The following is a 26,793-nucleotide window of genomic DNA, read 5'->3' as shown; positions in this document are numbered from 1 at the left end:
AAATGGTTACATTAATTGTGGTAACAATACATTTAGTTATATACATTGCTAATTGCTTCGTATGAAAATCTTTTATAGTTTATACATAAATCAGCTGGGCCGAGTAATATTCCCATTTACAGATCCTAAATAGATTGTAAATGCTATTTTTCATATCAAAATGAGCTTTTAAGGCAAATACACTAAAGTAAATACATGTGTTGAACAATATCTACCACACATATACAATTGATAACAGACAGAAATTGTGAATTTATCTAAAAACTATATATATATATATACGTAAATATTTTACAATGTTCTATTTGAGACAAATAGATATGAAATGCATTTTTCCTTCAAATTAGAGTAAATATTTACATTGAATGGTAAACAAGCCCATTGACTGGTATTTTAATTACTTAAAGAAACTCTGTATTTTAGGATTTCGTTAGTTTCAGTCGCAATCCGTATCATTGGATAGAATTCGACAGAAAATTACTACCTCCATCTGTGGCCAGTAAAAAAATTATTTATCATGCTTTCTCTAAAAAGCAGGGTAGTCCCACGCAGTACCACAGAGGGGTGCTTTTCAAAAGGCCCTGCTATATGAACAAAATAATACAACATAACATATTAAGCATAAGAAATACATGGCAATGATAGTAACAGCTGTTAAATGAAACTAAAATAAAAACAGATATGTGATTTATACAAAGCAAAAGAAAACAAAAAATTATATCAATTATAGTAAATTACTAAATAAGTGACATTATATTTCAATCAAGAGATGGATTTAGTGTGCAATTGAGCGAGCTTTTGGAAATATCAGTGAGACGTATCATTTTGTCATAAACAATATTTACAAAAATGATTTATTAAACAACACTACAAGAGAAAGATATAGTTGTACAAATTCACGTCGTAATCCAAACATCGCTCACTCAGCGGCCTCTTCCATCGGTGCCTGATCATCCTCGCATTCATCATGGACTTCGTGTACCTTCTCAACATTGTTGACATCATCCACCTGGGTCTTGGTAGCCGCGGTATCCTCTGCAGGCCGTGGTCGTTCACCGTTGCACTTTCGAAGGCGTTTGTCGTGTTTCTTTCCCTTCTTCTCGTGACGACCGAATCCACGTCGTCCATGACCACACCCATGGTGATCGTATTGAAAGAAGAGCCATGGAGGGGGAAGTTGACATTGGCCTTCAGGAAGCTCGAAGTCGTCATCGTTGTCGCATCCAGACGTCGTTTGCTCGTCTTCATCTGATCTCTGACGTCGATGATGATGGCAGCAGTGACTCCCTTGTTGTTGTTTCCAAGCTTTCTTCTGTGCCTTGGCCCACTGCTTCATGGACTTCTTGAAAAACTTTTTGGCCATGTGACGGTTGCCATGGCAATCGGAGAAGCGGTGATGAGAGTGATGCATGGGAGGAAACGGTGGTCTGTTGAATCCACGGAGATGGGGTGGCATTTGTGGAGGTATCATAGAATGATGGGGAGCGGTGTGGCAATGGTGCTTGTGCTTGCCATGGTGATGCTTATGATAACCACGCCCATTTCTGCATCCATGTTTACCATGGTTACATGTATGCTGGGATGATGCCTTCTCTTTCTGCATCTCTGTAGCGTTAGATTTCGTGGTTTCTTGTTGAGCTTGGTCAGTGGCTTGCCCTTCCGTCTCATGAACATCGCCATCATGCGGCTGGCGTCCTTGGACATCGACATCGGGTGCGTTCTGCTCGTCATCGCTCTCGCTACTACTGCTGCTCGACGATGATTCACCTGATCCACTACCATCTCGTTTACGTCCTTCCTTCAGATGACATTCATTCATTTGCTCCGCCATTGACGTCACATACTCATCATCATCGTCGACAAAGAATCTACCAGATCCCCTTCCATTTCGACCACGGCCTCGTCCACCATGTCCATGTCGTTGTCCTCTACCTCCGAAGCCAAACCAACCTCCATGACGTCCACGCCCGCCTCCTCTACCTCCGAAGCCAAAGCCGTGCCCGTGATCCATCCCGTAAACACCCGACGGATCCGACATCATCGCCATCATCATCGCCCGACGTCGCCCACGGCCTCCACCAGGCATCCAATCACACGGGGCTCCATGACTGAAATGATCTCCTCCACAATGTTGCTCTGCGTCGAAATAGGAATCATAATCATTTCCTGGTTTCTCCGTGCTAGTGCCCGCCTCACCACGGTCGTGCATAATGATATGTGTCACCTCCTTTGTTAGATAGACACTGGGACTATAAATTGATCGATAGCTGATCGAAGCCAAAGAAGTAGAGAATATCAGTTCTGGTTTAAGACTGTATCAACACAGAAATTCTCTGCAAAAAGAACAAAATGACGATCAGCCAGCTAGGTGAGCATGAGCTGTGTAGTATCGATCTGATGACCAGGAAGCGAATGAGTAAACTGCTCGTTCCTGTCCCTATTTATACCTTCCTGTACTGATGCAACGTAGTTGCAACGTTTGCAGTTTCGCTATCGTTTTTTATTATCATTGTTGACACGTTTCCGAAACGTACGGTGCCGTACCAGTGCGTTTTGTTCCACACACGGATACACAAACGTAAGCACAACGTTTTGCAGGAAGGATGACGTCATCGCTATAAAAGAACAAAGTCGAGTGCAATCACATGATGTTGTTTGTATAGATAATGGTTGACCTGCCGTTTCCTAAACGTACCAAACCGTACCAGCATGTTCCATTCCACAATTTTTAGGAGGGGGTGGGGTATGGTACGTGTCATTCATTACTGCAGTTTATAATGTGAAAATCTAGTTGTGGACAATAAATGGGAGAGAGGGGATGGGAGAACAGGAAGAAAAATTTCGAAATGTGATAAGAGAAAAACAAAACAATATCTAATATCGGTTTAATGAAGAAGAAAAAGAGGGAAAGAGAGAGAGAGAGGGTTTTTTTTCGGGGGGGGGGGGGTGAAAGAGAGAGAATAATTTGAGATAGAGAGACAGAGAAAGAAAGAGATATATAGAGGGCGAGTGAACGAAAGGGAGAGAAGAGAGGAGGAGGAGGAGGAGGAGAGAGAGAGAGAGAGAGAGAGAGAAAGAGAGTTTGATTTATATAAGACATAACATTGACATTATGTTATATCAGAACGCGCAGTTTATATCATTTTTGACAGAATTGTGAAGGTTGCAATTATCAGATAAACTGTCTGATGTGATGATGCTGATACTTATAATAATGATATTAATATACATGTAAATAATGATATACACCCTCATTGGTAGGCTAAGTACATGGTAAGTAATTTCTTCAATTTTATTTGTATCTTTTAGATGATTCAAGATGTAACTCACTGTATTACAATGATGTAGTATACTTAAGTATAAAATAGCATAAATATATCAAAATAAAATGTTAGGAACGAGTCACCACACTCTAACAAAAGCAGTAAAGCGACCCCCGACCCCCCCCCCCCCCCGTACAGTCCAAAGTCTAATACTACGACAACAATGTTGAAACGGACTGTGCACTTGCTCAAGAAGAATGACGTCATCGAATAAAGATAGATTCAGGAGTGCAGGGTCGTGTGCAGTGGAATGGATTATTTGTGGTATACCGTTTCTAAAACGTACCCTACCATGTCAACATGTTCTATTCCACAGTCTCTACCAAAGGAATTAAAAACGTAGCGCAAAGTTCGTTCACACAATGACGTCATCGATGATACACGTACACGTATTTTTATGAATACAATTATTGAAAACAATTAACGAAATAAAATCCATAGAATAGAATGGTAATTAAAATAAGATATAAGTCGAAACAGAATAGCAACTTAGTCTACCGCAAACTACAAAGGAAATAAGAATGTCATTTGAAGGGCGGAATTAAAAATCAACAAATTTTGATATAATAAAATTACCAAAATCGTAAAAATCTGCGGTACTTATTAAAATAGAATTTATCGTGAGCCCAATATTACCTATTATCGTATACGGACACCTACCCCCTGGACATCCACCCCGGATAACCACCCCAGTCAACTACCCCCTAGGACAACTACCCCCAGACATCTAACCCCGGACAACTATCCCTAGGATAGTTGTACGGGGGTAGGTGTCCTAGAGGATGTTGTCGTAGGGGGTAGTTGTCTGGGGGTAATTTTCCGGGGGATAGTTGTCCGGGGGTAGTTTTCCTAGGGGGTATAGTGTCCGGGGGTGAATGTCCAGGGGGTAGGTGTCCTAGAACCCCTATTATATCTTACCCTGTTACATAGACATGTACATTATGTGCATCCGAAGGGAGGGGGGTGTATTACGCTTTCACAACATGGACATATTTTTATAATTAAAACAAAGACGAGTTTAGATAGTTATTATAATCTTACATGGTTCACAGTGTTGCTATACATTTTTAATCGAAGTGGTAAAATATACATACACTATATACGATTTTTAAGGTTTTGAATACACCTATATTATGAGGGAAGAACATAAGCTCTATATACTGTCTTTCTCCTTCTCTGTTATTTTTTGTTCTCTTTTCCTTTCTCTCTTTTCATGCTTCTGTTATTCTTTAAATTTTTTGATTTTCAAGTCTTTGTTTTTTATTCAATTAAAGTCTAATCTTTTAAGATGATTCTTTGCAATAGCTCACTCATGTTATGAATTAGTTCCCATCAGATAATTAAAATGTGTTACTACCCTCCCCCCCCCCCCCTCCCCTACCCTATCATGCTGTCAGTAGTTGTGGAATTGAACAGGGTACGGTCAAGGACGTTTAGGAAGCGGCAGTATAATCATTATCTATATAGTTTATACAAACAACATCATGTGATTGAACTCGACCTTGTTCCCTGTATCTTTTCATAGCGAGTGACGTCATTCTTCTTGCAGAACGTTGTGCTTACGTTTGTTTATCCGTGGAACAGAACCAGTTGGTACGGCACGGGACGTTTCGGAAACGTGTCAAAAGGAAGGCGAAACCGGAAACGATGGTACTACGTTGCATCATGCAACAGTATTAAAAAAGGACAGAAAAGGGCATAGAGAGAAGTAATTTAACAAAATACACAAATTAACAAAATTTACTTACTGAAGACAAAGAACCAATCCAAGACACACACAAAAAATCCGATGTAATTGGTGCGGCTTTTAAATATAGATAAAGACGAACTAGACAGAAGATGTACATTCGAAAAAGAAAATTAAGGATTGGAGCTACTTTTGAGAAAATCCCCTTAATGAGGAATTCATGCATGCCAAGCAGAGTTAACAGTGGCATTAAAAGAAACGAAAAATTCATCAGCTGGTACAGATGGCATTAAAGCTATCCTGGTACAACAGAAAATGCACCTAAATTATTATTACTGTTGTTTAATGATATTTGGAACTCCTCAATTTTCCCCGCAGAATGGTATCATGTCATTCAAATCCCTATACTTAAACCTGCAAAGATCCGACTAATCCTTCGTCATATCGACCCATCTCGTTGACTCCCACATTCTCTAAACTTATGGAGAGAATGGTTAAAAATAGACTGGTATTGTTTGTTCATGGAACGAAACGATATCATGACATCATTAAAGTCTGGTTTTAGAAAAAAATAGAAGTACAATGGATCAACGCCAATGGCTTATAAATCGCTTATAAATCGCCAATGACTTTTCTAGCCAATGGCTTATAAATCGCTTATAAATCGCCAATGACGTCATCAAATCAGACAACTTGACAAAAAACAGATAAATTCTCCTAATTACCTGCGAGTCATTTAATTTCAAGGAAGTCAATTAAAACTGTTCAGTGTTGTGTCCATGTATTTAAAGCGAAAAAGGGTAAACGTGATCATACATAACTGGAGCTCTTTATTCACAACAGGTCCTTTTCTAATGAAAGCATTTACAGTGTTCCGATAGAGTGTTCGATGAATAGCGCCGCCTTCGGCGTTCCGGGAACTATGCGTCCAGTAAACACATGTATAATTTTGTATACATGTATGTACGATCTCTATATGCTTTAATTAACATTAGACTCAACTGCAACTCACTTCAAATGATATTTGTGATGGGGTAATTGCAAGAGTCTATAAAAAAAAATAGTTGGTGGCCAGATGCCATACAATATTGATTATCAGTTGATTGATATTCGCTACTGAATAATCAACTGGCAACTGGTATTCTAAGTGGTACCATTGCCAGTTGATTTCGACTGGTACCAATACCAGTTGATTCCACTAGACCAATTTCCAAACCAGTTCCCAGCTGGGGGTTTCAACTGGTCTTAACTGGTACCAGTTGACAACTGGTATTCCAACTGGTACCAGTACCAGTTGATTCCACTATACAAATTTCCATATTCTGGAATCAACTGGTACCTGTTGATTCCACAATACCAATTTTCATATTGAAACCAGCTCACTTAACTGGAATCAACTGGTACCAGTACCAGTTGATTCCAACTGGTCCCCAACTGTTTTTTTTTTTTACCTAGCCGGGTACTACTCCTTCGGAGATCGACGTCTGGAATATCATAGCGTATGGGACGGCGAGTTGGGACGAGCATGTCTACAGTACTCGTCCATTCACACCGTCAGGCCCCGATGCCTTTCGATGGTTAATGAGCTTGAACCGCTTGCGAACATCTGATTCATGGATCCCAAAAGGCTCGCGGTCGTCTACTCTGTTACGCAACGCTGTTAGTTGTTCGTTGAGCGCCATCTAAACGCCAACAACAAGAACAGCAGGGTGCCGATTCGCATTCTGATCATCAGATCGAGACTATTCACTAACAAATCACGTTCTTCGATGTTTCAACTTCAATTTTGTATTTTATCAATTTGTTAATACTGTACCGTTTTAATCCAATCAATAGTCTCAACTTCTCTGGATTTGATTAGCAGCCCTCGTGTCTATATCTTTCAAAGAAGGTGACATACTTCATTATGCACGACCCTGGCCGCGAGTCTGGCACTGGCATGGGGAACCCGGCTAATGATCATTTCGACGGCGAGCAAGATTGCCGTGGTGGTCATTGGTCTCCGTTTGATTTTTTGCCTGGTAGAGGACGAGGGCGACGTCGGGCGATAATGAGGGAGATGATGATGTCGGACCCGTCGGGTGTTTACGGGATGGATCACGGGCACCGCTTTGGCTTCGGAGGTCGAGGAGGCGGACGTGGAGATCATGGGGGACGTTCTGGCTTTGGAGGTCGGGGAAGACAACATGGACATGGTGGACGAGGCCGTGGTCGACAAGGAAGGAATTTTCGGAGATGCATGGTCGACGATGTAACGTCAATGGCAGAGAAAATGGATGAATGTCATCTGAAGGAAGGATGTAAACGAGATGGTAGTGGATCGAGTGAATTAAGCGAGAACGCACCCGATGATGATGTCCAAGGATGACAGCCGCATGATGACGAGGTTCTTGAGGCGGAAGGGCAAGCCACTGACCAAGCTCACCAAGAAACCACGAAATCTAACGCTACAGAGTTGGAGAAAGAGAAGGCATCATCCCAGCATACAATGTAGCCATAACAAACATGGATGCAGAAATGGGCGTGGTCATCATAAGCATCACCATGGCAAGCACAAGCACCATTGCCACACCGCTCCCCATTATTCTACGATACCTCCACCAATGCAACCTATCTCCGTGGATTCAACAGACCCCCTTTCCTCCCATGCATCACTCTCATCACCGCTTCTCCGATTGCCATGACAACCGTCACATGGCCAAAGAGTTTTTAAAGAGGTCCATGAAGCATTGGTACAAGGCGCAGAAGAGAGCTCAGAAAAGAAGACTTATGCTGTCATCATCGTCGAGTTCAGAGATCGGATGAAGGCGTTGCGACGTCTGGATGCGACAACGAAGACGATTTCCTGCTTCATGAAACCCGATGTCAACTTCCCCCTCCATGGCTCTTCTTTCCATACGATCACCATGGGTGTGGTCATGGACGACGTGCATTCTGTCATAATGGGAAGAAGGGAAAGAACCACGACAAACGACTCCGAAATGCAACGGTGAACGACCACGGCCTGCAGTGGATACTGCGGCTACTAAGACTCTGGAGGATGCTGTTAACGATGTTGACACGAAGTCCACGCTGAAAGCAAGGATGATCAGACACATGGCAGAGATGAATCAAGAGGATAAAATAATACGATATTAAGTCAAAATAAATATCAATATGAATTTGCGTACAGTTTTAGAAACTTGGAGAACCAATCCCGACTAGCACTCGTGTTAACTTTTGATTCTCCCTTTAACAACATTTTAAGTTTTTAAGTTTAAAAATATCCTTTATTTGAATCATTTATACGCTATTGGAACTCTGTGAATTTCGATTCCAGCCACAAATCTCTACGCATTATTAAGTTATAGCTAATTAACAGGTTTGATATGACATGGTATATGATTAATTTAATTTGTACACAATAGGTTCAACTATGGATATTTTCTTTTTCTTTGTAACTCGTGTACTACATGGATATTTTGTTACCCACTTGAATACATTTTGTAAGATTGTGTTATATTGTTGTTTTGTTGTTAATAAATTCAAATTCAAACATTAAACAGTAGGCACCGATGGAAGAGGCCGCCGAGTGAGCGACGTCGGATTTCGAATTGAATGCAAAGCTATATTATATAATTACATAATATATAAAAATACGCCTTTTTTTTGTGAACAGTTAATCTGAGCAAATGATACGATGCGCATGTGCGGAAGCATCATAGATTTCATTTATGAATAAATAATGAGAGAAATAAAAATGTTTTGGAAAACCTTTTATTTTTCAGAAATGTATCCGCAACAAGTGACCTCATGAAATAAATTATTGGAATGAATGAAACTCAAATATGTACATTTTCAGGGTTTTATTTTGTTTAATGTGCGATGGAATCACAAATATTTTGTTAACGAATAAATTGGACTTGAAAACTGTTTTTCCAAACTATTTTCTCTCAAATATATTTTTGAAAAGATGAAATACATGTGCGTGAATTTTAGTATAGTTATTAAATATGTTGTAAATTTGAGTGTTTTTTGACAAACCGTAACTATTATGAGGAAGGAAATAAGCCTTACTGTAATCATAATATGGCATTTTTCAAGTACAGCAAACCGTACTGTACTGTACATAAATATTCGTCTTCTTTCATTGGCGAAAATAGTACACACAAAAAGGAATGCTCTTAATCAGTTAACTGTACTCTGCCCATACGTTTCATATTTGTTGACTAAATAAGAAATTTCCTGTTTTTCATAAAATAAATATATAATAAAGATATATTATAAGGATGAGCAGTACATTATGGTATAATTGGAAAAAGAAACGAGTTCACCTTAAGAGGGCTTATGTTGAAGCATGTTTTTGAATGATGTATACAAATATTTTTATGATATTGTTTGTATAAATTGTAAATTTGAATTTGTTTGTGTTATAAAAATTGGCACAGATAATTATGGAGGAATAAAAATTGTATTAGTAGATAATCGGTAGTGAGTATGTAAAATTATAATCATTTAGTATTGAAAGTTCAAACATGGCACTTTAAAAACATGAGTAAAAACAAACAAACGAGGAAAGAATACACTCTGATGTAAAGAGTTACAGAGAGACAGACTGATACAGAAAGAGAGAGAGAGAGAGTTGGAGGGTGATGGCTGGGGGAGAGGGGGAAAGAGAGAATTAAGGAAGAAGGGAAAATAGGAGAGAGAGAAAAGGGGGAGAAAATAAAGAAAAAGAGAGTGGATATCTAGTATATATATAAAGAGAGAGAGAGAGAGAGAGAGAGAGAGAGAGAGAGAGAGAGAGAGAAGGGGAGAAGGGGAGAAAATAAAGAAAAAGAGAGTGGATATCTAGTATATAGAGAGAGAGAGAGAGAGAGAGAGAGAGAGAGAGAGAGAGAGAGAGAGAAGGGGTTGGGACGGGAGGAGAAGGGCTCAACTGAGAGAGAGAGAGAGAGAGAGAGAGAGATAGAGAGAGAAGTTGGTGGGTGAAATAATGACGAGTTGCACTAAATTGATCACAAATTTATACATTATAATAAAATATTAATAGTTTATTAGTAATTGTTACGAGAGGGAGAATAGGCAGCTGATACTTTCCTATTCCTATCAACTTCCATCTGTACTAACCTTTTAGGGCAGTCTTTGAATACGTACATGTATCTTTACGTGTCTTCTAAAAAGACTATCAACGATCGGGATCGCTGATTGGCTAATTCGACGAGGGACCTTTAAACGGCGCTTGTAAACAATACGAGCTGTGTCCGTTCCTAAACTGTCGCTTTATTCGTTTCCTCCAGCATATTCGGTAAGTAAATGCCATGTTTTTATAGATGTTAAAGGCTCAGCAGTACTATGAGATATGATTTCTTGATAAATTAGTTGAATGTATGATCAGGTAATCGATTTTTCACTCTTGCTAGTTTGGCCCGTTCGTTCGCGAGCAATACAGAATAAAGAATGAACGAATGAATGAGTATGAGTGGTAGTCGCACATAGGTACGTGCATTGCCATTACTATCCTGGCTGTGTATTAAAAGCTGTGCTATTGATTTTCAACATTTCAAACACCACTGTACAAAACTCAAATAATTTTACTCAAAATCGGTACTTTAGTGACAATTGATGACACCTAAATAGCAGGAAAAAACAATTTTGTCAACTTTCCGATCTTAGAAAGAATAATTTAAAAATTCAAATTGTGAGTCTACTGTCAAACTTGCCGATCAGCCGCATCGGCATGATTGTGTGCATTTATGTGTTGTGAGTGTATTTACTATTCATGTATTTAAATGCTGCCTATTAACATGTAAAGCATTGCTAAAGGTCAATACGCATTAGCATTGACTCTCTATGCAGTGCTGGAGTGAGTGGTACCAACAGCAACGTCAACAGGAAGGGAGCGATGGTCCTGCCGAAACTCCAGCGACATGCATTTATTACCATTAAAGGTATAGATCAAGACTTAGTCGACCAGTCGACCTGTCTGTAGTGGTAAAATTGCGGTTCAAGGGTTTTGGCTGGGTGCTAAATATCCATTCATTCACATAATTGGTAATAAGAGCTTCAATCTCTCTTTTTTTTGAAAGGTGGGCGTTAACATACATGTAACAAATTTACCGATAAGTAAAAAACATGATTTTTGTGAGTTTTTTTCGAAATATTGAATTTTATTAAAAAACGTTAATTCCATAAATCATAATTGGAGAGGTGCCTTTTTTTGTAACTTTCCAGGATTTCGCCCATGTATTACAAGGAAAATATCTTGTGCGAAGGAGAAGTTTACATTTCTTTTCAGTGAAAAGTTATAGCAACCCAAAGTTATTGAATTGAGGAAGTGTTTGGTGTGTTAACATCAAATTTTAAAGATAACCTGTATAAAGTAATACCTCTAATTACCATGGATCTGGTGTCAAAAGATGGATAATTAAAATACCTTCAAGTTAATATCAATTTTGTTGAGTTATGTAGTGTGTGTGAAATATAAATTTGAGTTGAAAAGGTAATTTTTTAAAGATATCTTTTTCCTCTACTTTTGGCCAGTATCTCGGTATATTATTAATATTGACTTGAGAAAAGTGATTACCGGTAGACATGAACATGTAGTAGTGCAGAAAAATCAAAGAATTCGGAGTGCGAATTGCAATTGGTACTTCTGTACTCTGTGATGTTTCAGGAAATTTGGGCATTTAGCCGCTACTCGTAATCTTGCCCATATTTTGAATTTCCTAAATTTTTTAAAATTCAAGAACTTCCTAGGGCTCCGAAGACTCCAGGCAAAGGCTCTCCCACTGCACCCTATCTGTAAAGATAAAAGTGGTTCCCAATGCAACTTTTTTTGCATAAAATTGGAGCGGGTGTGAGTTTTTTATAGTTAAAACTTCTAACATACACTCCTGTGGCCCTTTTATTATTTACACAATTTCTTGCTGTCTGCTGCTTCGAGTTCACTGGAGCCATAAGATCACTGGAGCGAGATATGTAACTATGGTATCCCTATTCAGTGAAGGATTAATCCTTTTTATGAGGATGGTTTCTTCTACCATTCTTGACCAGTAGTGCGTTTCAAACTCAATTATGTGGGCATCATCCCATTGAATGTTGTTACCAGTATTAAGGTCTTAATGTACTACTGAATGAGATGGAATGCCTAATCTGAGGGCTTTTGTACTCTTTAAAAAGAGCACACAATAGGGGCACTGCAATTTAAATTTCAAGGGATGGATTAGAGTTTTTATCGCTCACGACGTCTATCTAGATAATCTGAATTGCCAAACTCGAGAGCTCTGCTCCTAAACCCCCAGCAAGGACTCTAACAGGCCCACAATCTCTGCCTTGATTGTTGTAAGGATCCATTAGAAAGTAAAAAAAGCCCCAATAAATAATTCATATATGTGGTCTGTATCTGTGGTCTGCCTCTTGACCCAATCCAGTAGGGCTACCGTTTACAGGCTTATCATAATTTTATGCTCGAAAAAGTCACAGATTTAAAATGATATCCTGGCAAAAAGTATACATCTAATCGAGTTTGAAAATTCCATTTCTCTTCAGCTCCCCAGGGGGGCTTATTATTTTCTCACGAGTTGCCCCCCCCCCCCTTGCCGCAGGATCTGCCCCTGCTAGTAGTAGACCCTTTTACATGAAATATGCTTGTACATAATAAGTGCAGCATCCTTGCCCTATAAACAAATAGACTGATTTTCTCCTTTTCACCAGATAGCTGGAGCATTTACGTACTTTACGTCTTTAGATCTAATTCAACGTCTATTTACCATTTCCTAGTTAACTAATATTTTGTTCGATAATAAACCAGCCCTTCCTCTGAGGCCAAGTCAGACTAAACTTCTCAAGTAAAGTTCTAGCCTAGTAGTCATGGCTTCATGTCTGAATCTCAAATTTAAGAGAAACCTTGCCCCAAAGAATGAGTATATGCTGAAAATGAGATGTATTCCTGCCCTCTGATGTTCAATATTCCTTGCGAAAATGCACAAAAGAGACATGGGCATAGCAATTTTCTTGATGATGTCATCATGAGGCTCGAGGAGCTCATGAGGATCACCAGGCTAGGCGAACTTCAATGTATCATGCACCAAGCTCTGATTGGAACTACTTTTTAATTAGAAAACAAAACCTTTAACTTTCAATGGAGGAAAATCATAGCTGAGTGAGAAGGTAAAAAAATATTTTGTGGTGAAAAATATATGTAATGTTGGTGTCAAGCCCTTTTGAATTACAAAACATTACATTTCTTTCTATTTGCATTGTAGGACAGGATGGACTTACAAACGGCCATTTTGTCATCACCTGATGATGTACTAATCATTGGTAACCATGGAAACCTGTCACATGATACAATCCTACGTCATCTCAACGCTGTCTGCGTCGATCTTCAGCAGTCAGGTATTTCAATTTATTAATTTTTCAATCAATGCTATTTTCTGAAAAGAACTAGGATTGTTTTCTGAATACGATATTGGATTTTAAATCACAACTAGGCCAAGTCATTGAGCAATTAAAGCTGGATGCATTTGCGTAAATTTTAAGAGAAACATCTGCACAGCCAAACACCAATAGTAGGTACCGTATTAGTTCCTTGCAATTTCAGCAAGATCAACATCTTTTTCCCTGACATGAAAGATAACATTGTTTTCAGAAAAGTAGAATATGATCCATGTTGTTATTCAATTATTTTTTTCAGAAATACATTCTCCAAATCTCTGTGATCTGCTTTTAACTTTCCCAATCTCTCTTTCCTCTCCTTTCCCTCTTTCCAAATTACATACATGTGTACATGTACTTCATTTTGGTGTATAAACACTAAAAAAAAACAAACCAAAGTACCTTTTTTTCTTGTTCTTTTTAAAATTCCATTCCTTTATCAACTTTGATGAGTTTCTTTAAATCAAGGGATAATAACATACTGGTAATATATTTGATTTGTTTGCATTTTGTCTGGTTCAGTTGGGTATTCAAACAGATGATTTCAAACAGTAATTTGAACAAATTTGCATGCATTTTATCAGGAATCTTAAAACTCCTACAAATGCTCATGAGTAATTGTATATTTTTACTGAAATCCAACAGGCTACAGCAAACCTTACAGATTTGTTTTTGTCCTGACACACAACCCGCCTCCTGCATGTACATTGTCTTACTACCATAAAAGATGACATAGTTTTCAGAGTACCCCCCCCTGTCCCCCAGGGCCCCATGAACATAAAATTGATATCAATAACAACTGCCACAGATCTATGACAAATCTGCTCATAGTCAATCAAAGGTTAGGATTTCAGTAGCTTATAACAATGATCAAATCTTGCTATTGAAAACTAGTTTCATGAAGCAGGGCCCTGATGTATTTAAGTTTGTATATGATTCGCAGACAATACTGAGGTTCACCTGCTAGGCGGTCGGTCTAGATCGTCCGGATGTCCCAAGCTGCGGACCTTGGCACAACATTACATAGAGCTCTACAGACGTGATGGGCTGGCAGCCAACGAGAGAAAGACTGTGCTCTCACATTCCAGCCAACTACTCATGGTGCAGCTGTGCTTGGCTGAGCGCAGCAAACAGGTAACATTCTCTCCTCTCTGAGACCGGGTGAATTTGTATGCATTATGCAGGTATTGCTCTTCCAAGCTTCATATAAAGAACCTAAGTGCGACAGTCATTTTCGCTTGTCGGCCAGTTTACTGGTTTCAAACAACGGTCTTTGCATGAGGTTCTCTGCAAAATCATTCAAGCAACAGGCTGGAGCAGGGAAAATTTAGTGTTTTTTGGCTGTTCCAACATAAAATTGTTTGGAAGCAGCAACCTTGACAACTTGGCTAGTATGGTGTCACATTTTGGTACTGTATTATATAGAGCACATCATACTCTATGTGATGCGACATTTGCTGTTAGCATGACTACCTGCAGCATGTACTGTACAATCCCAATATAAAGATTACAATGTGTGCTGTAAGCCAGCCATAATCAAGGTTTAGAACTATTGAAACTAGTCTAACGACATCTTAAATGGACTTATAATAATCATTTTTAAAAAAACATGAGAACTTGATGTTCCTAGTGCTTATTTCTAAATCTAGTCATTCTTCCCCCTCACCAATCTCCCCCTCTCTTTCTCTATCTATTTCCCTCTATCTCCCTCAATCTCTCTCTCTCCTTTTTTCTCTCTATCTCTCCCTTTCTCTCACCCTTTCTCGCTCCCTCTATCTCCCTCTCTCTCATTCTCCCTTTCTCTCTATCTCCCCCCTCTCTCTCTCTCCCTTTCTAATAATAATAATAATACATAACATTTATTAGGCGCTTAATACTGATGTTTCTAAGCGCACAGTGTTCTGATTAAGAGAAGACTATAACCCGTAGAATTAAATTAGAAGAAAAAGCAAAAATACAAAAGTAACATAGATAAGGTAAGAAAAACAGTGGCAATCAACTAAATAAAGACAAGAGAGCTATCTATCTCACCCTCTCCCTTTCTCTCTATCTCCCTCTGTCTCTCTCTCTCTTCCTTTCTCTCTCATGACATCTGGAAGCAGAAACATGACCTATTTGAAGTGGACATGAGTGAGGTGCTCCTCACCTCCAAGGAAATTCTGCAACAGAAGCTTTCAACCAATCAGCTCTCTTGCACGCAAGAGCCAGCCAATGAGAGCTCGCATCCTCCCCCAGAGCCCCACCCCCTCATGAATATGTATGAAGGCATGCTCAAGAGATGCAACATGGTAGACTTGGTGGATGTGTGGAGGGAGGTGAGGAAGGCGGAGTCAAAGAGGAGGGAAGAGCAGACTGATGTATCATTGGCTGAAACAAAGACAAAGTACATTGTACTTCATCCTCCTGAAGGTGACCTTGAGGTGAGTTCCAAGTCTGGTCTCTGTAGGCAGGGCTTGACTGTTGACACTAACAGGTGCCCGGGATACATGGAAGCCCAAAATCTAATTGCGGGCCCCAAGATTTTAAAGCTTTTACATAGGGTTCATGCATACAGCTCCGGTAAGCTAAATCTGGACCCCCTTTTAAAATAGTTAGTGGGGAGCCCTGCTGTACAGTGTATGTAACTACTGGTAAGCACTTGACATTCACTGGTAAAATCTAGGACTTTTTTTTTTTTACCATTGTTGAATTTGGCTTTAGATATTGTGCTGGGGAATAATCTTTAGGATACATGTTTATGTACTTTTTCATGTAAAGGATATATTTTTAGTCCACAATGGATAGATCAGTATGTGACACTCTCTCCCATGGAGACAGTCTCTATTTTCATATACCTTTTGAAAGCATGTAGACATGATTGGTTTAGCACTTAACAAGTTGCAAACAGTACAAACTCATCATTGAATGAAGCATGAAGGTTGCTGGTATAGTTGACCAATATAATTTTTACATGGTCTCTGGGTCTATTCTTATTCTTTTTTTCTTTATTTTCAACCCCATTTCTTTTTCATCATACAGTGTGCCATGCTTCGCAGTTTGTTACGTAATGAGATGCTGTCTACCGTCACAGCTTTGCACTTTGACCCTTCATCGACTTCAACTGAGGATGAGGAAGGAGGAGAATTGACGAAGTTGGAGGTAACGACGGAAAGATTGAGCTGGGATCAGGGTTTCGCATCAAGCAACCTTCAGTTAGCATCCACTCCTAGCCCTAGAAGCCCCACAGAGGTAAAGTTACTATTATAGATATATCGACTGCTTTGAGAGACCTGGCTGTTTTATAGGCTCAAGGGGACGTGCACATCCTGCCATGACCGCCTGGGTGGGCAGCGCACCTAGGGGTCATGGCAGGATGTGCACGTCCCCGAGAGCCAACAACCAGGCCTCGAATATTAAAGCATGTCTTTTATATCCAAAATAACACAAAAATCTACCAAGAATTCTTACCTTATCCTTTTATTGAGTAAAGATTGGTTAAAACATCACAGAAAATCTGAGACACTGTCTGTTAATCTTCACTGGAAAGATGGCTGAATGTTACAATCATTTGGGAATCGCAGACAAAAAGCACTGTATGGTGTCCGCCCTCGCACAAAGAAAATTTTAACACGTTATAGTGACTTGACCTTAGTAGAAGAACTATACATTTAAACCTACCTGATGAAGATTTAGGTGTAGAAGGCTTCATTGTACTCTTAAAGTGACTCAGTAACATTGTTGAGGGTTGATGAAAAAACCGTAATTTTTGTATGAAATGTTACTTATGATATTCCTTCTACTGCATTCACCCTCCAACATGCAAAAACTCCTGAAAAAAATTCTAAAACCACAAAGATATTTATGGTTTTCTTTGAAGGCGTCACTGTGCGACACCCTCTAACATTAAATTCTCCCAACCATTTTTGAACTTCCCAACCGTTTTTTCATGAAAATAAGAAAAAAGATAAGCTTCAAAAAAATCTTTCAACACTTTAATCTCTGGAATGGTATATGGAGCCAATTCTTTGCCTCGTGACGATTTTCATTCAACTAAAATGTAATCAAATTGTAATAATATAGTTGGGAGAATGAAGGAATCGATCAGATCAGTTTTTCCCCAATTTGTATCATTAATAATGGTCTGTTTCACTCAAACTTTCAGATTTTCTTTAATTGTACATCTAGCATTGAAGTCAATACCTTAGCACCATTTTCTCTCATCTGAACTATGTTACCAAGTCCCTTCAATGTTCCTTACATTTTTGTTCTCTCTCAACAGACGTTCTGTCGTCAGTTGTTCATGTCTCACCTAGCCCTCCTGATCAACACTCGTGATGAGTTGTCCCTGGCCCATTGTCTTAGTCTACCTGATAAAGGCCTAGGTATAGAGGGCTTCACAGCACTCCGGAAAGCTGCTCAGGAGAAGAAGATGCCCATGTATCAGGTAAGAATCTTTAACCACAAAGGGGGGGGGGGGGGTGCACCCTGTTACATGTTTGGTTTTTTTTTTTAAGGGACTGGGTATCTTTACTTCAGATTCTACAACAAAATCCTGGAATAATCTCATGCTGCAATCATAATTATAAACCTTTGGGTCAGAAATGAATCCCTTGACTTTTACAAGCTGATCCCCTATCTGATTATCAAGATATTTACGATTGGAATTCAAAATTTCAAAAACCGTTTTTATAACACTACAGTCTATTGGGTAAAATGAGTATGGTAAAATTGGTCACTCAAAGGCTTTTACTTTTTTGAGGCACTTCATGATCATTTTGAATTGCAATTTTGTTAGGGCTTCAATATTACACTATATTACAGACACTGATAACCCGTAGAGCCATGCATCTCAGATTTTGCATTATTAAATAATGCCTTCAAGCCTCCACCAACGGAAGGTCACGGCGGAGGCACTATGTTTTGGGGCTGTCCGTCCATCCATCTGTCCACCTTTCCGTACATCCCATGTTTTGTCACCATGATAACTTCAGAACCATTGAATGAATTTTTACCAAATCTGAATGGAGTATGTATGAGCAGGAAAAGATGAGCTGATTAGATTTTGGGTGTAAGATTTCAGGTCAAAGGTCACAGGGTCATAAAGTGATAAAATACCATGAAATATCTTGCTACTGCGATAACTTGAAAATCATGGAAGCAAACCAAACATTGAGGAATAATGTATTAGCATGCACGGAGAAAATGTTTGTGTATGGCATTTCAGAGGTCAAGGTTCACAGGGTCACAAACTTAAAATAATACCACAATATATCTTGTTATCCCAATAACATTGAAGCAACTGAAGCAATTCAAACCAAATTCGGAGGAAGTACATGTATGCAAGGGAGAACTGATTAGATTGTAGATGTAACAGGTTAAAGTTCACAACATCTTACAAATGTTCATCATGAAACTGCGGCTAGGTTTTTAAGAGCTGTGCAACTGGGCCTCTCCAGTCTCTTAAAGGGAGATGGTCATCAGTTCCATGTGCAAAGGTCATAATTCGCTGACACCAGCCTTGGTGGAAATACTAGTAATGGTTGGACAAGTATCGCACTCATTAAACCTGTGATCCCATCAAGAACTACCCCCTAGTCTCTCAGAGAGTCTTCGGATGAGGGAAATGTAAGATAATGACTTTAACCTATAGGGGAATAGATGGAAAATGCAGAGCATTACATATGGCCTGTTGGTCATAAAACTGAAGGCTAATCGTGGTGAATGACAGAATGTTATTGGGTAAACACCCGAATGGTGTTGAATTCTCTTTGAGACACCACTACTATGCGTCTTTAAAATGATATCACATTTAAGGTACATGCTGTTATTGGTATTTACCTCATATTTTTCGTACATACATTCTTGACTTTACAGACCATGGTATCATTCATCATGAAGCTACGTCTAGGTGGTAAGATCTATGCACCGCACCTCTCCAGTCTTGTAAGATAATATCACATTCAAAGTACATGTTTGCTGTTATTGGTATTTTCCTCATATTTTTGTACATGTATTCTCCCCTTTACAGACCATGGTATCGTTCATCATGAAACTGCGTCTCGGTGGTAAGACCTACGCCCCGGACCTCTCTTCCCCTCTAGGACAGTACGTCAAGCCAATGGGGGAGTTCATTAACCTCATACAGAGGATGCAGACTCTGGCTGAAGAAACAAAAGATCCAAGGTACAAATGACAGTATAACCAGGGTCCATGTCGTAGAAAATCACGAAAACTCGTAAATAACGGAAATGGTCTGTTGTGCATGTGAGAGGTTGACACCTCCTGGTTAACCTAAACTATATCTGTTGCTTCTCATAAAACTACAACTATTTAGTCTTCATTTTAAAGATCTACATGTATGTATTGTTGGATGTTCATGTAACGCCATTGTTGTTATGTAAAATGTTTAAGTTTTATATTTTTTATAATTATGTACATTGCTTGTAATACCAGGGAGCAACGAATTTCCATTTTTTAGTGGACAATTAATCAATTCAATTCAATTTAGTATGTGAAAACATGTTCCAGGTTTGGAAAAATTATAACAAAATAGGAAAAATTTGCAAAAATTCATGGAAAACAAGATATCTTGCATAATATGATAATAATACAGTAATAATGACTGCTTTGAGAGACATAGTTGTTTTTATACGCTCAAGGGGAGGTATACAATCGAGCTATCGTCTGAGGCTTGCCGAGGTTCAGCAAGACTGAACTATTTTCCCGGTAACTGGAATTTTGCCAGGATTTTACTGATTTACTCTAGAACTATTACATGGGTTTCACATTTTTTGTTTATTTACGGGAATGGCTAAAACCTCGACTGCAATTTCGACCAATCAGATGGCTGGATTTCTTAAGTGAGGTATATAAAGTAACATAATTTAATTCCTCCATTTGATGTTGCAAAGATAGGGAAGGTTATGAATTTTTCAAATATTGTCATTAAAGAGTCTGAAAAATAAAAAATAAATTAAAGAATGGAATGCTCGTAGAATTCAAGGTATTTCTTCCTACCGGTACCCACTCAACACCTGGGTGGGGAGTGGCAAATGTTGATTGATGTTTGCCAGAGGAATGCAAGAATATTTCAAATGTCCAGGGTACGCATTTGTATATTGCCTGTGTATGACGAAAATGAAATCCTTTGTTCTCTTTACAGAGAGGCTATCAAGAAGATTCTTCATATTGTCAAGGTATCTATACTGAAGTCTGATGAGAATGTCCTTAGACCGGGAAGCTTAGAGAAAGCTGTAGCTGATCTCTCAAAGGAGACTGAATACCTCATCACTAACTACAAGGAGGAGAAGACACCTAAAAAAGTAAGTATACTTAAAGGGATCCGGAAACTTTGTCTTAGATCCTTTAAAAAAATCCTTGATGTAGCTCCTGCTACAATTATAATTATATACCTTTAGGTCAGTCAGGGACCCCATGACTTTTACAAGCCGATCGCCTGTCTGATTATCAAGATATCTATGATTGGAAATCGATATCAAATTTTGCTTTTTACTAACGGTTCATAACACTACAGTCTATTGGGAAAAAGGAGTATGGTAAAAGCGGTTACTCAATGATTTTTACTTTTTTGAGGCACTTCTTGATCTTGATTTTGAAGCGCAATTTTTTAGGGCTTCAATATTACACCATATCACAGACACTGATAACATGTAGGGTTGTGCATCTCAGATTTAATATTGTTAAACGATGCCTTTAAGCCGGTTTCTCAAAACCGGTATAGGTCTAAGATCATGGGTATCCCATTGCAATGAGTGTTAATTCAATATGATGCATCGCATTTAGATGTCCATGAACTTAGACTAATGTTGGTTTTGTGAAACAGGCCCCTGCATGATTGCTTGTAGAAGAGATAGATGTGCATGCATTGTATCAAATAAAGTTGAGCACAGGTCATGATGTGCTTAAATTGTAAATTAAACTGTCTGGCAGCAGTATGAAGGTTAATTAAATTAAATACATAAGAAGTTGTGTATACTTGGATGTTATGGAATTGCCATAACATCCAAGCCAATGGTGATCCAACAGGGAAAACACTTTTAACTGTCCCTAATTTGTGTCCAGTTGGGGGGGGGGGGGGGGGGGGGTGTTGGAGCAATGTATGTTCCTGTAATCCATCTCTTCATAATTTATAAATTATTTCTATTCATTGTATGGCTGTAGCAAGATCAAAATGTATTGATTAAACTATTTTGATCATTATTTACCTTTAGATCATTTTTATGTATAGATTGAAAGGTGAGGTATTGACCATTATTTTTTCCTGGTTGAAAACTTGTGGATGGGGGTAGCAAATTGCCCCCTTACCCCCTTCAAATACTCTAGTGCACTAACATCCAAACTTTCTGTTCATAGATTGTGGGACAAGGAAGGATCATCTATGGCCAGAAGACCAACTACGTCATCCGCAGTCTTGTTGACCGACAGAGCGGAGCGTACATGTCCAAGCTTACCCAGGCACAGCTACTGACCGATACAGTGTGCAGTCAGAAGACACCGGTCAAACTACCGAGCATCATCTCACAGTTCAGGTATGGTCAAAGTTGCTATCCCCTCATGATTCTCAATTAAAACTGGACTATTTATAGAGCTGTTGTAGTCCAGGGGATTACTAGTCACTAGACTGTGGATCACAAGGTACAGGGTTCAAATCCCTGTCACATCATTAACATCCTTGGCAAGTCGTTAATGTACACATACCACTCTCCACTCAGGTGATTAAGTGATATGTAGAACCTAAGTGCAGGTTCAACTAAAAAGACGTGAGAAAAGAAAGTGGTAATGAAATTTAAACTCACCGATAAGGAACTAAGAAAACTGGAAGTAAGGGGACTGGAAATAATCCAAAACTTGAAGTGTCTTCTTGACGAATTCACTAAGTAGTCTCAACGATGAAACACTCTGTCCATTCAACAAGGCAAATGCAATACACAATCTTATCGGAAGCTTTGACGAAAACCGAAACTATCAGGAATATATATACAATAATAAGATGTGCTCAGATACAAAATAGCTGCCTCTGGCTAGCCCAAGCGTAAACTGAAGAAAAAGAATGAATAGCCTACTTGGCGAATTAAACAAATAAAGACTCGTATTTAATCCAGCGAAGAAAAGAAATACTACCGCAGACGATTAAATAGACCGAGAAAAATACAACGTCGCAAAAATCGTACGCGATATGTAGGAAGTAAGGAAATGACTAAAACCGTAGACACGTGTAGCTCTGACGAGTACATACGGGATGAGTGCCAATAATCACGCTGCTTAGCCAAAAACACAAGACTATGGAACACCGTGATTGGCGCTTAGAGAAAAACAAACCATGGAGACCACAAATGTCATATCGCAGGTGCGAGGTAATTTACAAGACAAAAAGGAAATGCCGATATAAATGAAAGAAAGAAATGCCGATATCTTGCAATTTCCGAAAGTTTGTTGACCCACAACAAATGGGTGTATGGATCACTACAGATACATGTAGGCAGGAATTCCTTGAATGCTGTGACCACGGATGGCGATAGCCTAGCTAGAGCTTGGATAATATTGAAGCTCCTTGAGCACCTTGTGTGGTGGTAAGAAGCGCTATTAAAACATCCAATGTTAAATGATATTACCGGTATGATTGTTACTGGTTTAGGATGACAGAGTGGAGTGTGCCCTTTGAGCAAGGCCATTCTATACCTATAGCAGTCTTTGTCTTAAAGCGGGACTGTACTACTTGTAGCTACTTGCACCCTCTACAGAGCAAACAATGCCCAAGCGGTACCTGTTGGTCCCCCATGATCATCTTTTTCTTGTTTTAATTGAGAGCTGATTTGATGAGATAATCACCTGTCAGTGACCAAGCTGGGAGGTCTAATCCCTCCTGGATAAACTAGTGCAGACAGGCTTTAATCCACCTTATTGGGAATGCCAGTTTCAGGCTTTCATTAGAAATCAGGGTATGTCACTTTTCTGCTTCAGACTTCTCCAGATCTTTTTTGCTTGTTATACAGATTTTCTGGGGCTTGAACATTTCTGGGACTCTTGAGGAATTTTAGGGCCCTTTGAATAGCACAAACCGATATCTATCTCTGATCAATCCTGCAATATGCAAGGCATTTCATTTGCTTGAGAATGGCTACTTACGTAGATATATGTATGATTTGAATTTTGTAGATATCAATAAATATTAAACACCCTTCTATAATAATAACCGTACTGAAGTGGTTGTATATGTACATGTACATGTACATGATATAAAGATATTCAAAAATGTTACAGTACTTTGTATTACGTGTTTGTCAATTTACCCAAATGTTAGCCTATTGATAATCTATCATTGAGAACAGATTGTTGATAAAGTCTTGCATGATGATAAATTAACATTGCAGTCTTTGATTGCACACACAAGAGATGCCAAATTAGGCAGTAATATTATGCCATTCTTGTCTTTAATCAAAGAGTGTCTTCCTTTTTTTCTTCTCTTTTCTAGAACTCCTGATGTTGAGGGTGATCCTGAGTCACCTGACAATGTCTCCCTCAGGGACAGACTTCGAAAGAGCTTGGTAAATAAATTTCGACATTACGTTATTTTAAGTCCAATTTTTGTTTTCAAATGTATTCTATGATACCCTTTGCAACCTGGGTATTGTTATCTAAGAATTATCAAAGCAGGACTACACTACATGTAGCTACTTGTGCCCTCTATAAAGCAAATAATGCCTTAGCAGTACCAGTTGGTCCCCCATGATCCCCTTTTCTTATGTTAATTTAGAGCTGATTTGATGAGATAACTACCTGTCAGTGACCTTGCAGTGAGGTTTTAGTCCTCCTGGCCAAACTAGTCAGTGCAGAGAGTCCTTAAGTCCTATTTTTTTTTTAAATGAATACCCTTTGGAACCTGGGTTTCTTCTCTATAGAAGAATAATTAAGCAATACATGTAATGCAGCTATCTGCCACAGAATGATTTAATGTGTAAACAGATATTCCAATCAATTAATTGCTAGCAAGGGGAGGCAAAAACAAACTCCCATGAATTTACTTAAAGCCCCACTGTCCTACTTGTAGCTACTTGCTCCCTCTATATAGAAAACTTCTCCTATTGGTGCCTGTTGGTCCCCCATGATCCTCTTGTTAATGAGATAGCCACCTGTCAGTGACCTAGCTGTGTGGTCTAATCCCTTCTGGCCCAGTAGTATTGACGGTCTTAAATCCTAATTTGTTTTCTTTTCATCTTTCCCCCATCAAAGGGAGGAAGTGACAGTGCCTCAAAGCCCCCTCAAGGTCAAGGTACAAAGTCATTCATGATTTGGGCGGAGCCTGTTGTCAAAATCAAGACTTTTACTGACACCCCTGAAAGACCAGCCAATCAAGACCCTGTCGCTCAGATCCCAGCCAATCACAACAGAGGACTGTGGGCCGACTCCCCCGACGATCGATCCCTCGCTCACAAGACGCGGCCGAGTGGCCTGACCCCCGACCTGATCGACAATATTGTCGCCACGCCCAAACGCAAGACACACCTCGTCGTCGAGTCTGTGTACGACCAGGAGAAGGTGCCAGTCGCCAGCCAAGCTATCAAGGATGTCAAGAGGAAGAATAAGAAAAATAAAGAGATGAGTAAAAAGAGGCTGATCTTGAATGATGTGACTGCGGAAGGATCTCAACCAGCCAAAAAAGCGAGGAAAGACGAACCAAAGCCAAAGAAAGAGAAGAAGAAAAAGAAAGGGGCTCCGTTGGTCAAAGGACAACAGACCCTGAATTGTTTCTTCCGGGTTTGATGAGAAAACAGAAATAAAACAAACAAACAAACAAACAAACATTGTGCAATTCATATACATGTATTATGAGCCTGAATTGAGAAAAGAGTTTTTTTATATATGATTTTCTTTTTTTAAAGTTCAATTTTACAAGCCTATAAGTTGTTCCAGGTTGTCATCATTTTTAGACTCCTATGAACTTACAAGTACGTAGCAAAAGTTAATTTTCAGTTAATTTTTAAATGTTTTTTTCTGGCAACAAAGAAGATCTAACATATCAACCTACAATTTGAATCGTGAATACTGTTTCAGAACTTTTCAATTCTATTTTGATGCTGATTATAGTGATTTCCAATTTTTGACAGATTTTACTATCCAAAATGAAGCCTAGAGAGGGCGGTATGCAGGAAACACTTTCCTTACTACCAAATAAAACATGACCACGATATTTGTCAGAGATAGTTCTAAATCGGATTCAAGAAGCATTATTATGCTATGCAATTTGACTTTTATTCTTTGAAATATGAAATATAAACAAATAAAGCCAACACATTTATTTGTTTTATCCATTCTCTATTTGCTAACACTGGGTTGCCCTTTGGCATACATATACCACAGTGGTCAATATAGCATGTGGTCATTACTCAATCATTAGGATTAGGGAATTTCTTACTACCTAATAAAGCATGACCACAAAATTTGTGAGAGATTGGTTACAATTGGATTCAACAAGTATTATATGCTTTGCAATTTGACTCTTATATTCTTTTCTTCTTTTTTCTTTAGGGGGGGGGGGGGAGGGGAGGGGGTAGGAGAGAATGAGGGAGTATTCTGTGCTCATATAGGCCTATGTAGTTGAAATATTAAAAAAATAAGCAAATGCATGTATTTGTTTTATCCATTCTCTATTTGCTAACACTGGGTTGCCCTTTGCCATACATATACCACAGTGGTCGATAACATGTGGTCATTACTCAATTTTTATGCACAGGGAATTTTTTACATTTTAGTACCGGTATCTTTTTTCTTGGTTTAAATTTTGTTATTACATATTTTTTGTTAAATAGTACATATCACATACGTTGCTTCTTTGGAATGCGGGGTTAATCATATTTACTTCACCTAGGTGTTTTTTCACATCATCTTATTGTTTATCGGGGGAAAATAAGGCAGTGCATGAAATTATTGTGCAAGATTTGGGGGAAAAACGTATAAAGGAAAAGTAAACAATATTCAGAGGATTGAATCATTTTAAGGTAGTTTTTAAAATAGTTTTAAGAGACTCCTACTCCTGTCACTTTTCATACTGGTCCATATTTGTAGTTGATACGGAATGTATGTATTCACCTCTCTCTCTCTCTCTCTCTTTCTCTCTCTCTCTCTCTCTCTCTCTCTCTCTTTCTCTCTCTCTCTCTCTCTCTTTCTCTCTCTCTCTCTCTCTCTCTCTCTCTCTCTCTCTCTGTTCCCTCCCTCTCTTCCCCCTCCCCTCTCTCTCTATCAAATATAATGCCTGTCTGTATACATTAGAAACTGATATCTGCAGAGTATATTTGTTTAGCAGATTTGGATTATTATTGGTATTATCATTTGTATTTAGTGTACATTGCAAGTAATTTATTATAAAAT

General features: G+C 38.9%; 2 protein-coding genes across 3 annotated transcripts; one reads left to right on the top strand and one right to left on the bottom strand.

Moving 5' to 3' along the window:
• Positions 1-919: 919 nt before the first annotated feature.
• LOC587965 (hornerin) lies at positions 920-2,209 on the bottom strand. The gene has a single exon (XM_030983658.1). The coding sequence runs from the start codon at positions 2,207-2,209 to the stop codon at positions 920-922; it is 1,290 nt and encodes a 429-aa protein (XP_030839518.1).
• Positions 2,210-10,190: 7,981 nt separating this feature from the next.
• On the top strand, positions 10,191-25,229 carry LOC752321 (PCNA-interacting partner). 2 transcript variants are annotated; one of them, XM_030983265.1, is made up of 11 exons: positions 10,191-10,297; positions 13,257-13,389; positions 14,372-14,562; positions 15,531-15,848; positions 16,447-16,656; positions 17,687-17,851; positions 19,436-19,590; positions 20,570-20,729; positions 21,781-21,956; positions 23,900-23,972; positions 24,658-25,229. In XM_030983265.1, the coding sequence occupies exons 2-11, from the start codon at positions 13,263-13,265 to the stop codon at positions 25,186-25,188; spliced, it is 2,106 nt and encodes a 701-aa protein (XP_030839125.1). In that variant the 5' UTR covers positions 10,191-10,297; positions 13,257-13,262; the 3' UTR covers positions 25,189-25,229. The 2 variants fall into 2 exon arrangements, with proteins under 2 accessions (XP_030839125.1, XP_030839124.1); XM_030983264.1 differs by lacking the exon at positions 10,191-10,297 and adding an exon at positions 10,905-10,940.
• Positions 25,230-26,793: the final 1,564 nt, after the last annotated feature.

This window comes from Strongylocentrotus purpuratus, unplaced genomic scaffold (genome assembly GCF_000002235.5).
Source record: "Strongylocentrotus purpuratus isolate Spur 01 unplaced genomic scaffold, Spur_5.0 spur5_scaffold_13, whole genome shotgun sequence".
NCBI lineage: Eukaryota > Metazoa > Echinodermata > Echinoidea > Camarodonta > Strongylocentrotidae > Strongylocentrotus > Strongylocentrotus purpuratus.
Note: the sequence above shows the minus strand (reverse complement) of the source record. Positions and strands in the feature narration are given on the sequence as shown.

What these genes read in the sequence shown, in the direction of transcription:
- LOC752321 (XM_030983264.1), top strand. Translation starts at nt 10,920, where the DNA reads ATGCATTTATTACCATTAAAG. An exon ending in TGGCTGAGCGCAGCAAACAG is followed by an intron (nt 14,563 to 15,530) that starts GTAACATTCTCT and finishes ATCTGGAAGCAG; the next exon opens with AAACATGACCTATTTGAAGT. An exon ending in AGAAGATGCCCATGTATCAG is followed by an intron (nt 17,852 to 19,435) that starts GTAAGAATCTTT and finishes TCCCCTTTACAG; the next exon opens with ACCATGGTATCGTTCATCAT.
- LOC587965 (XM_030983658.1), bottom strand. Translation starts at nt 2,209, where the DNA reads ATGCACGACCGTGGTGAGGCGGGCACTAGCACGGAGAAACCAGGAAAT.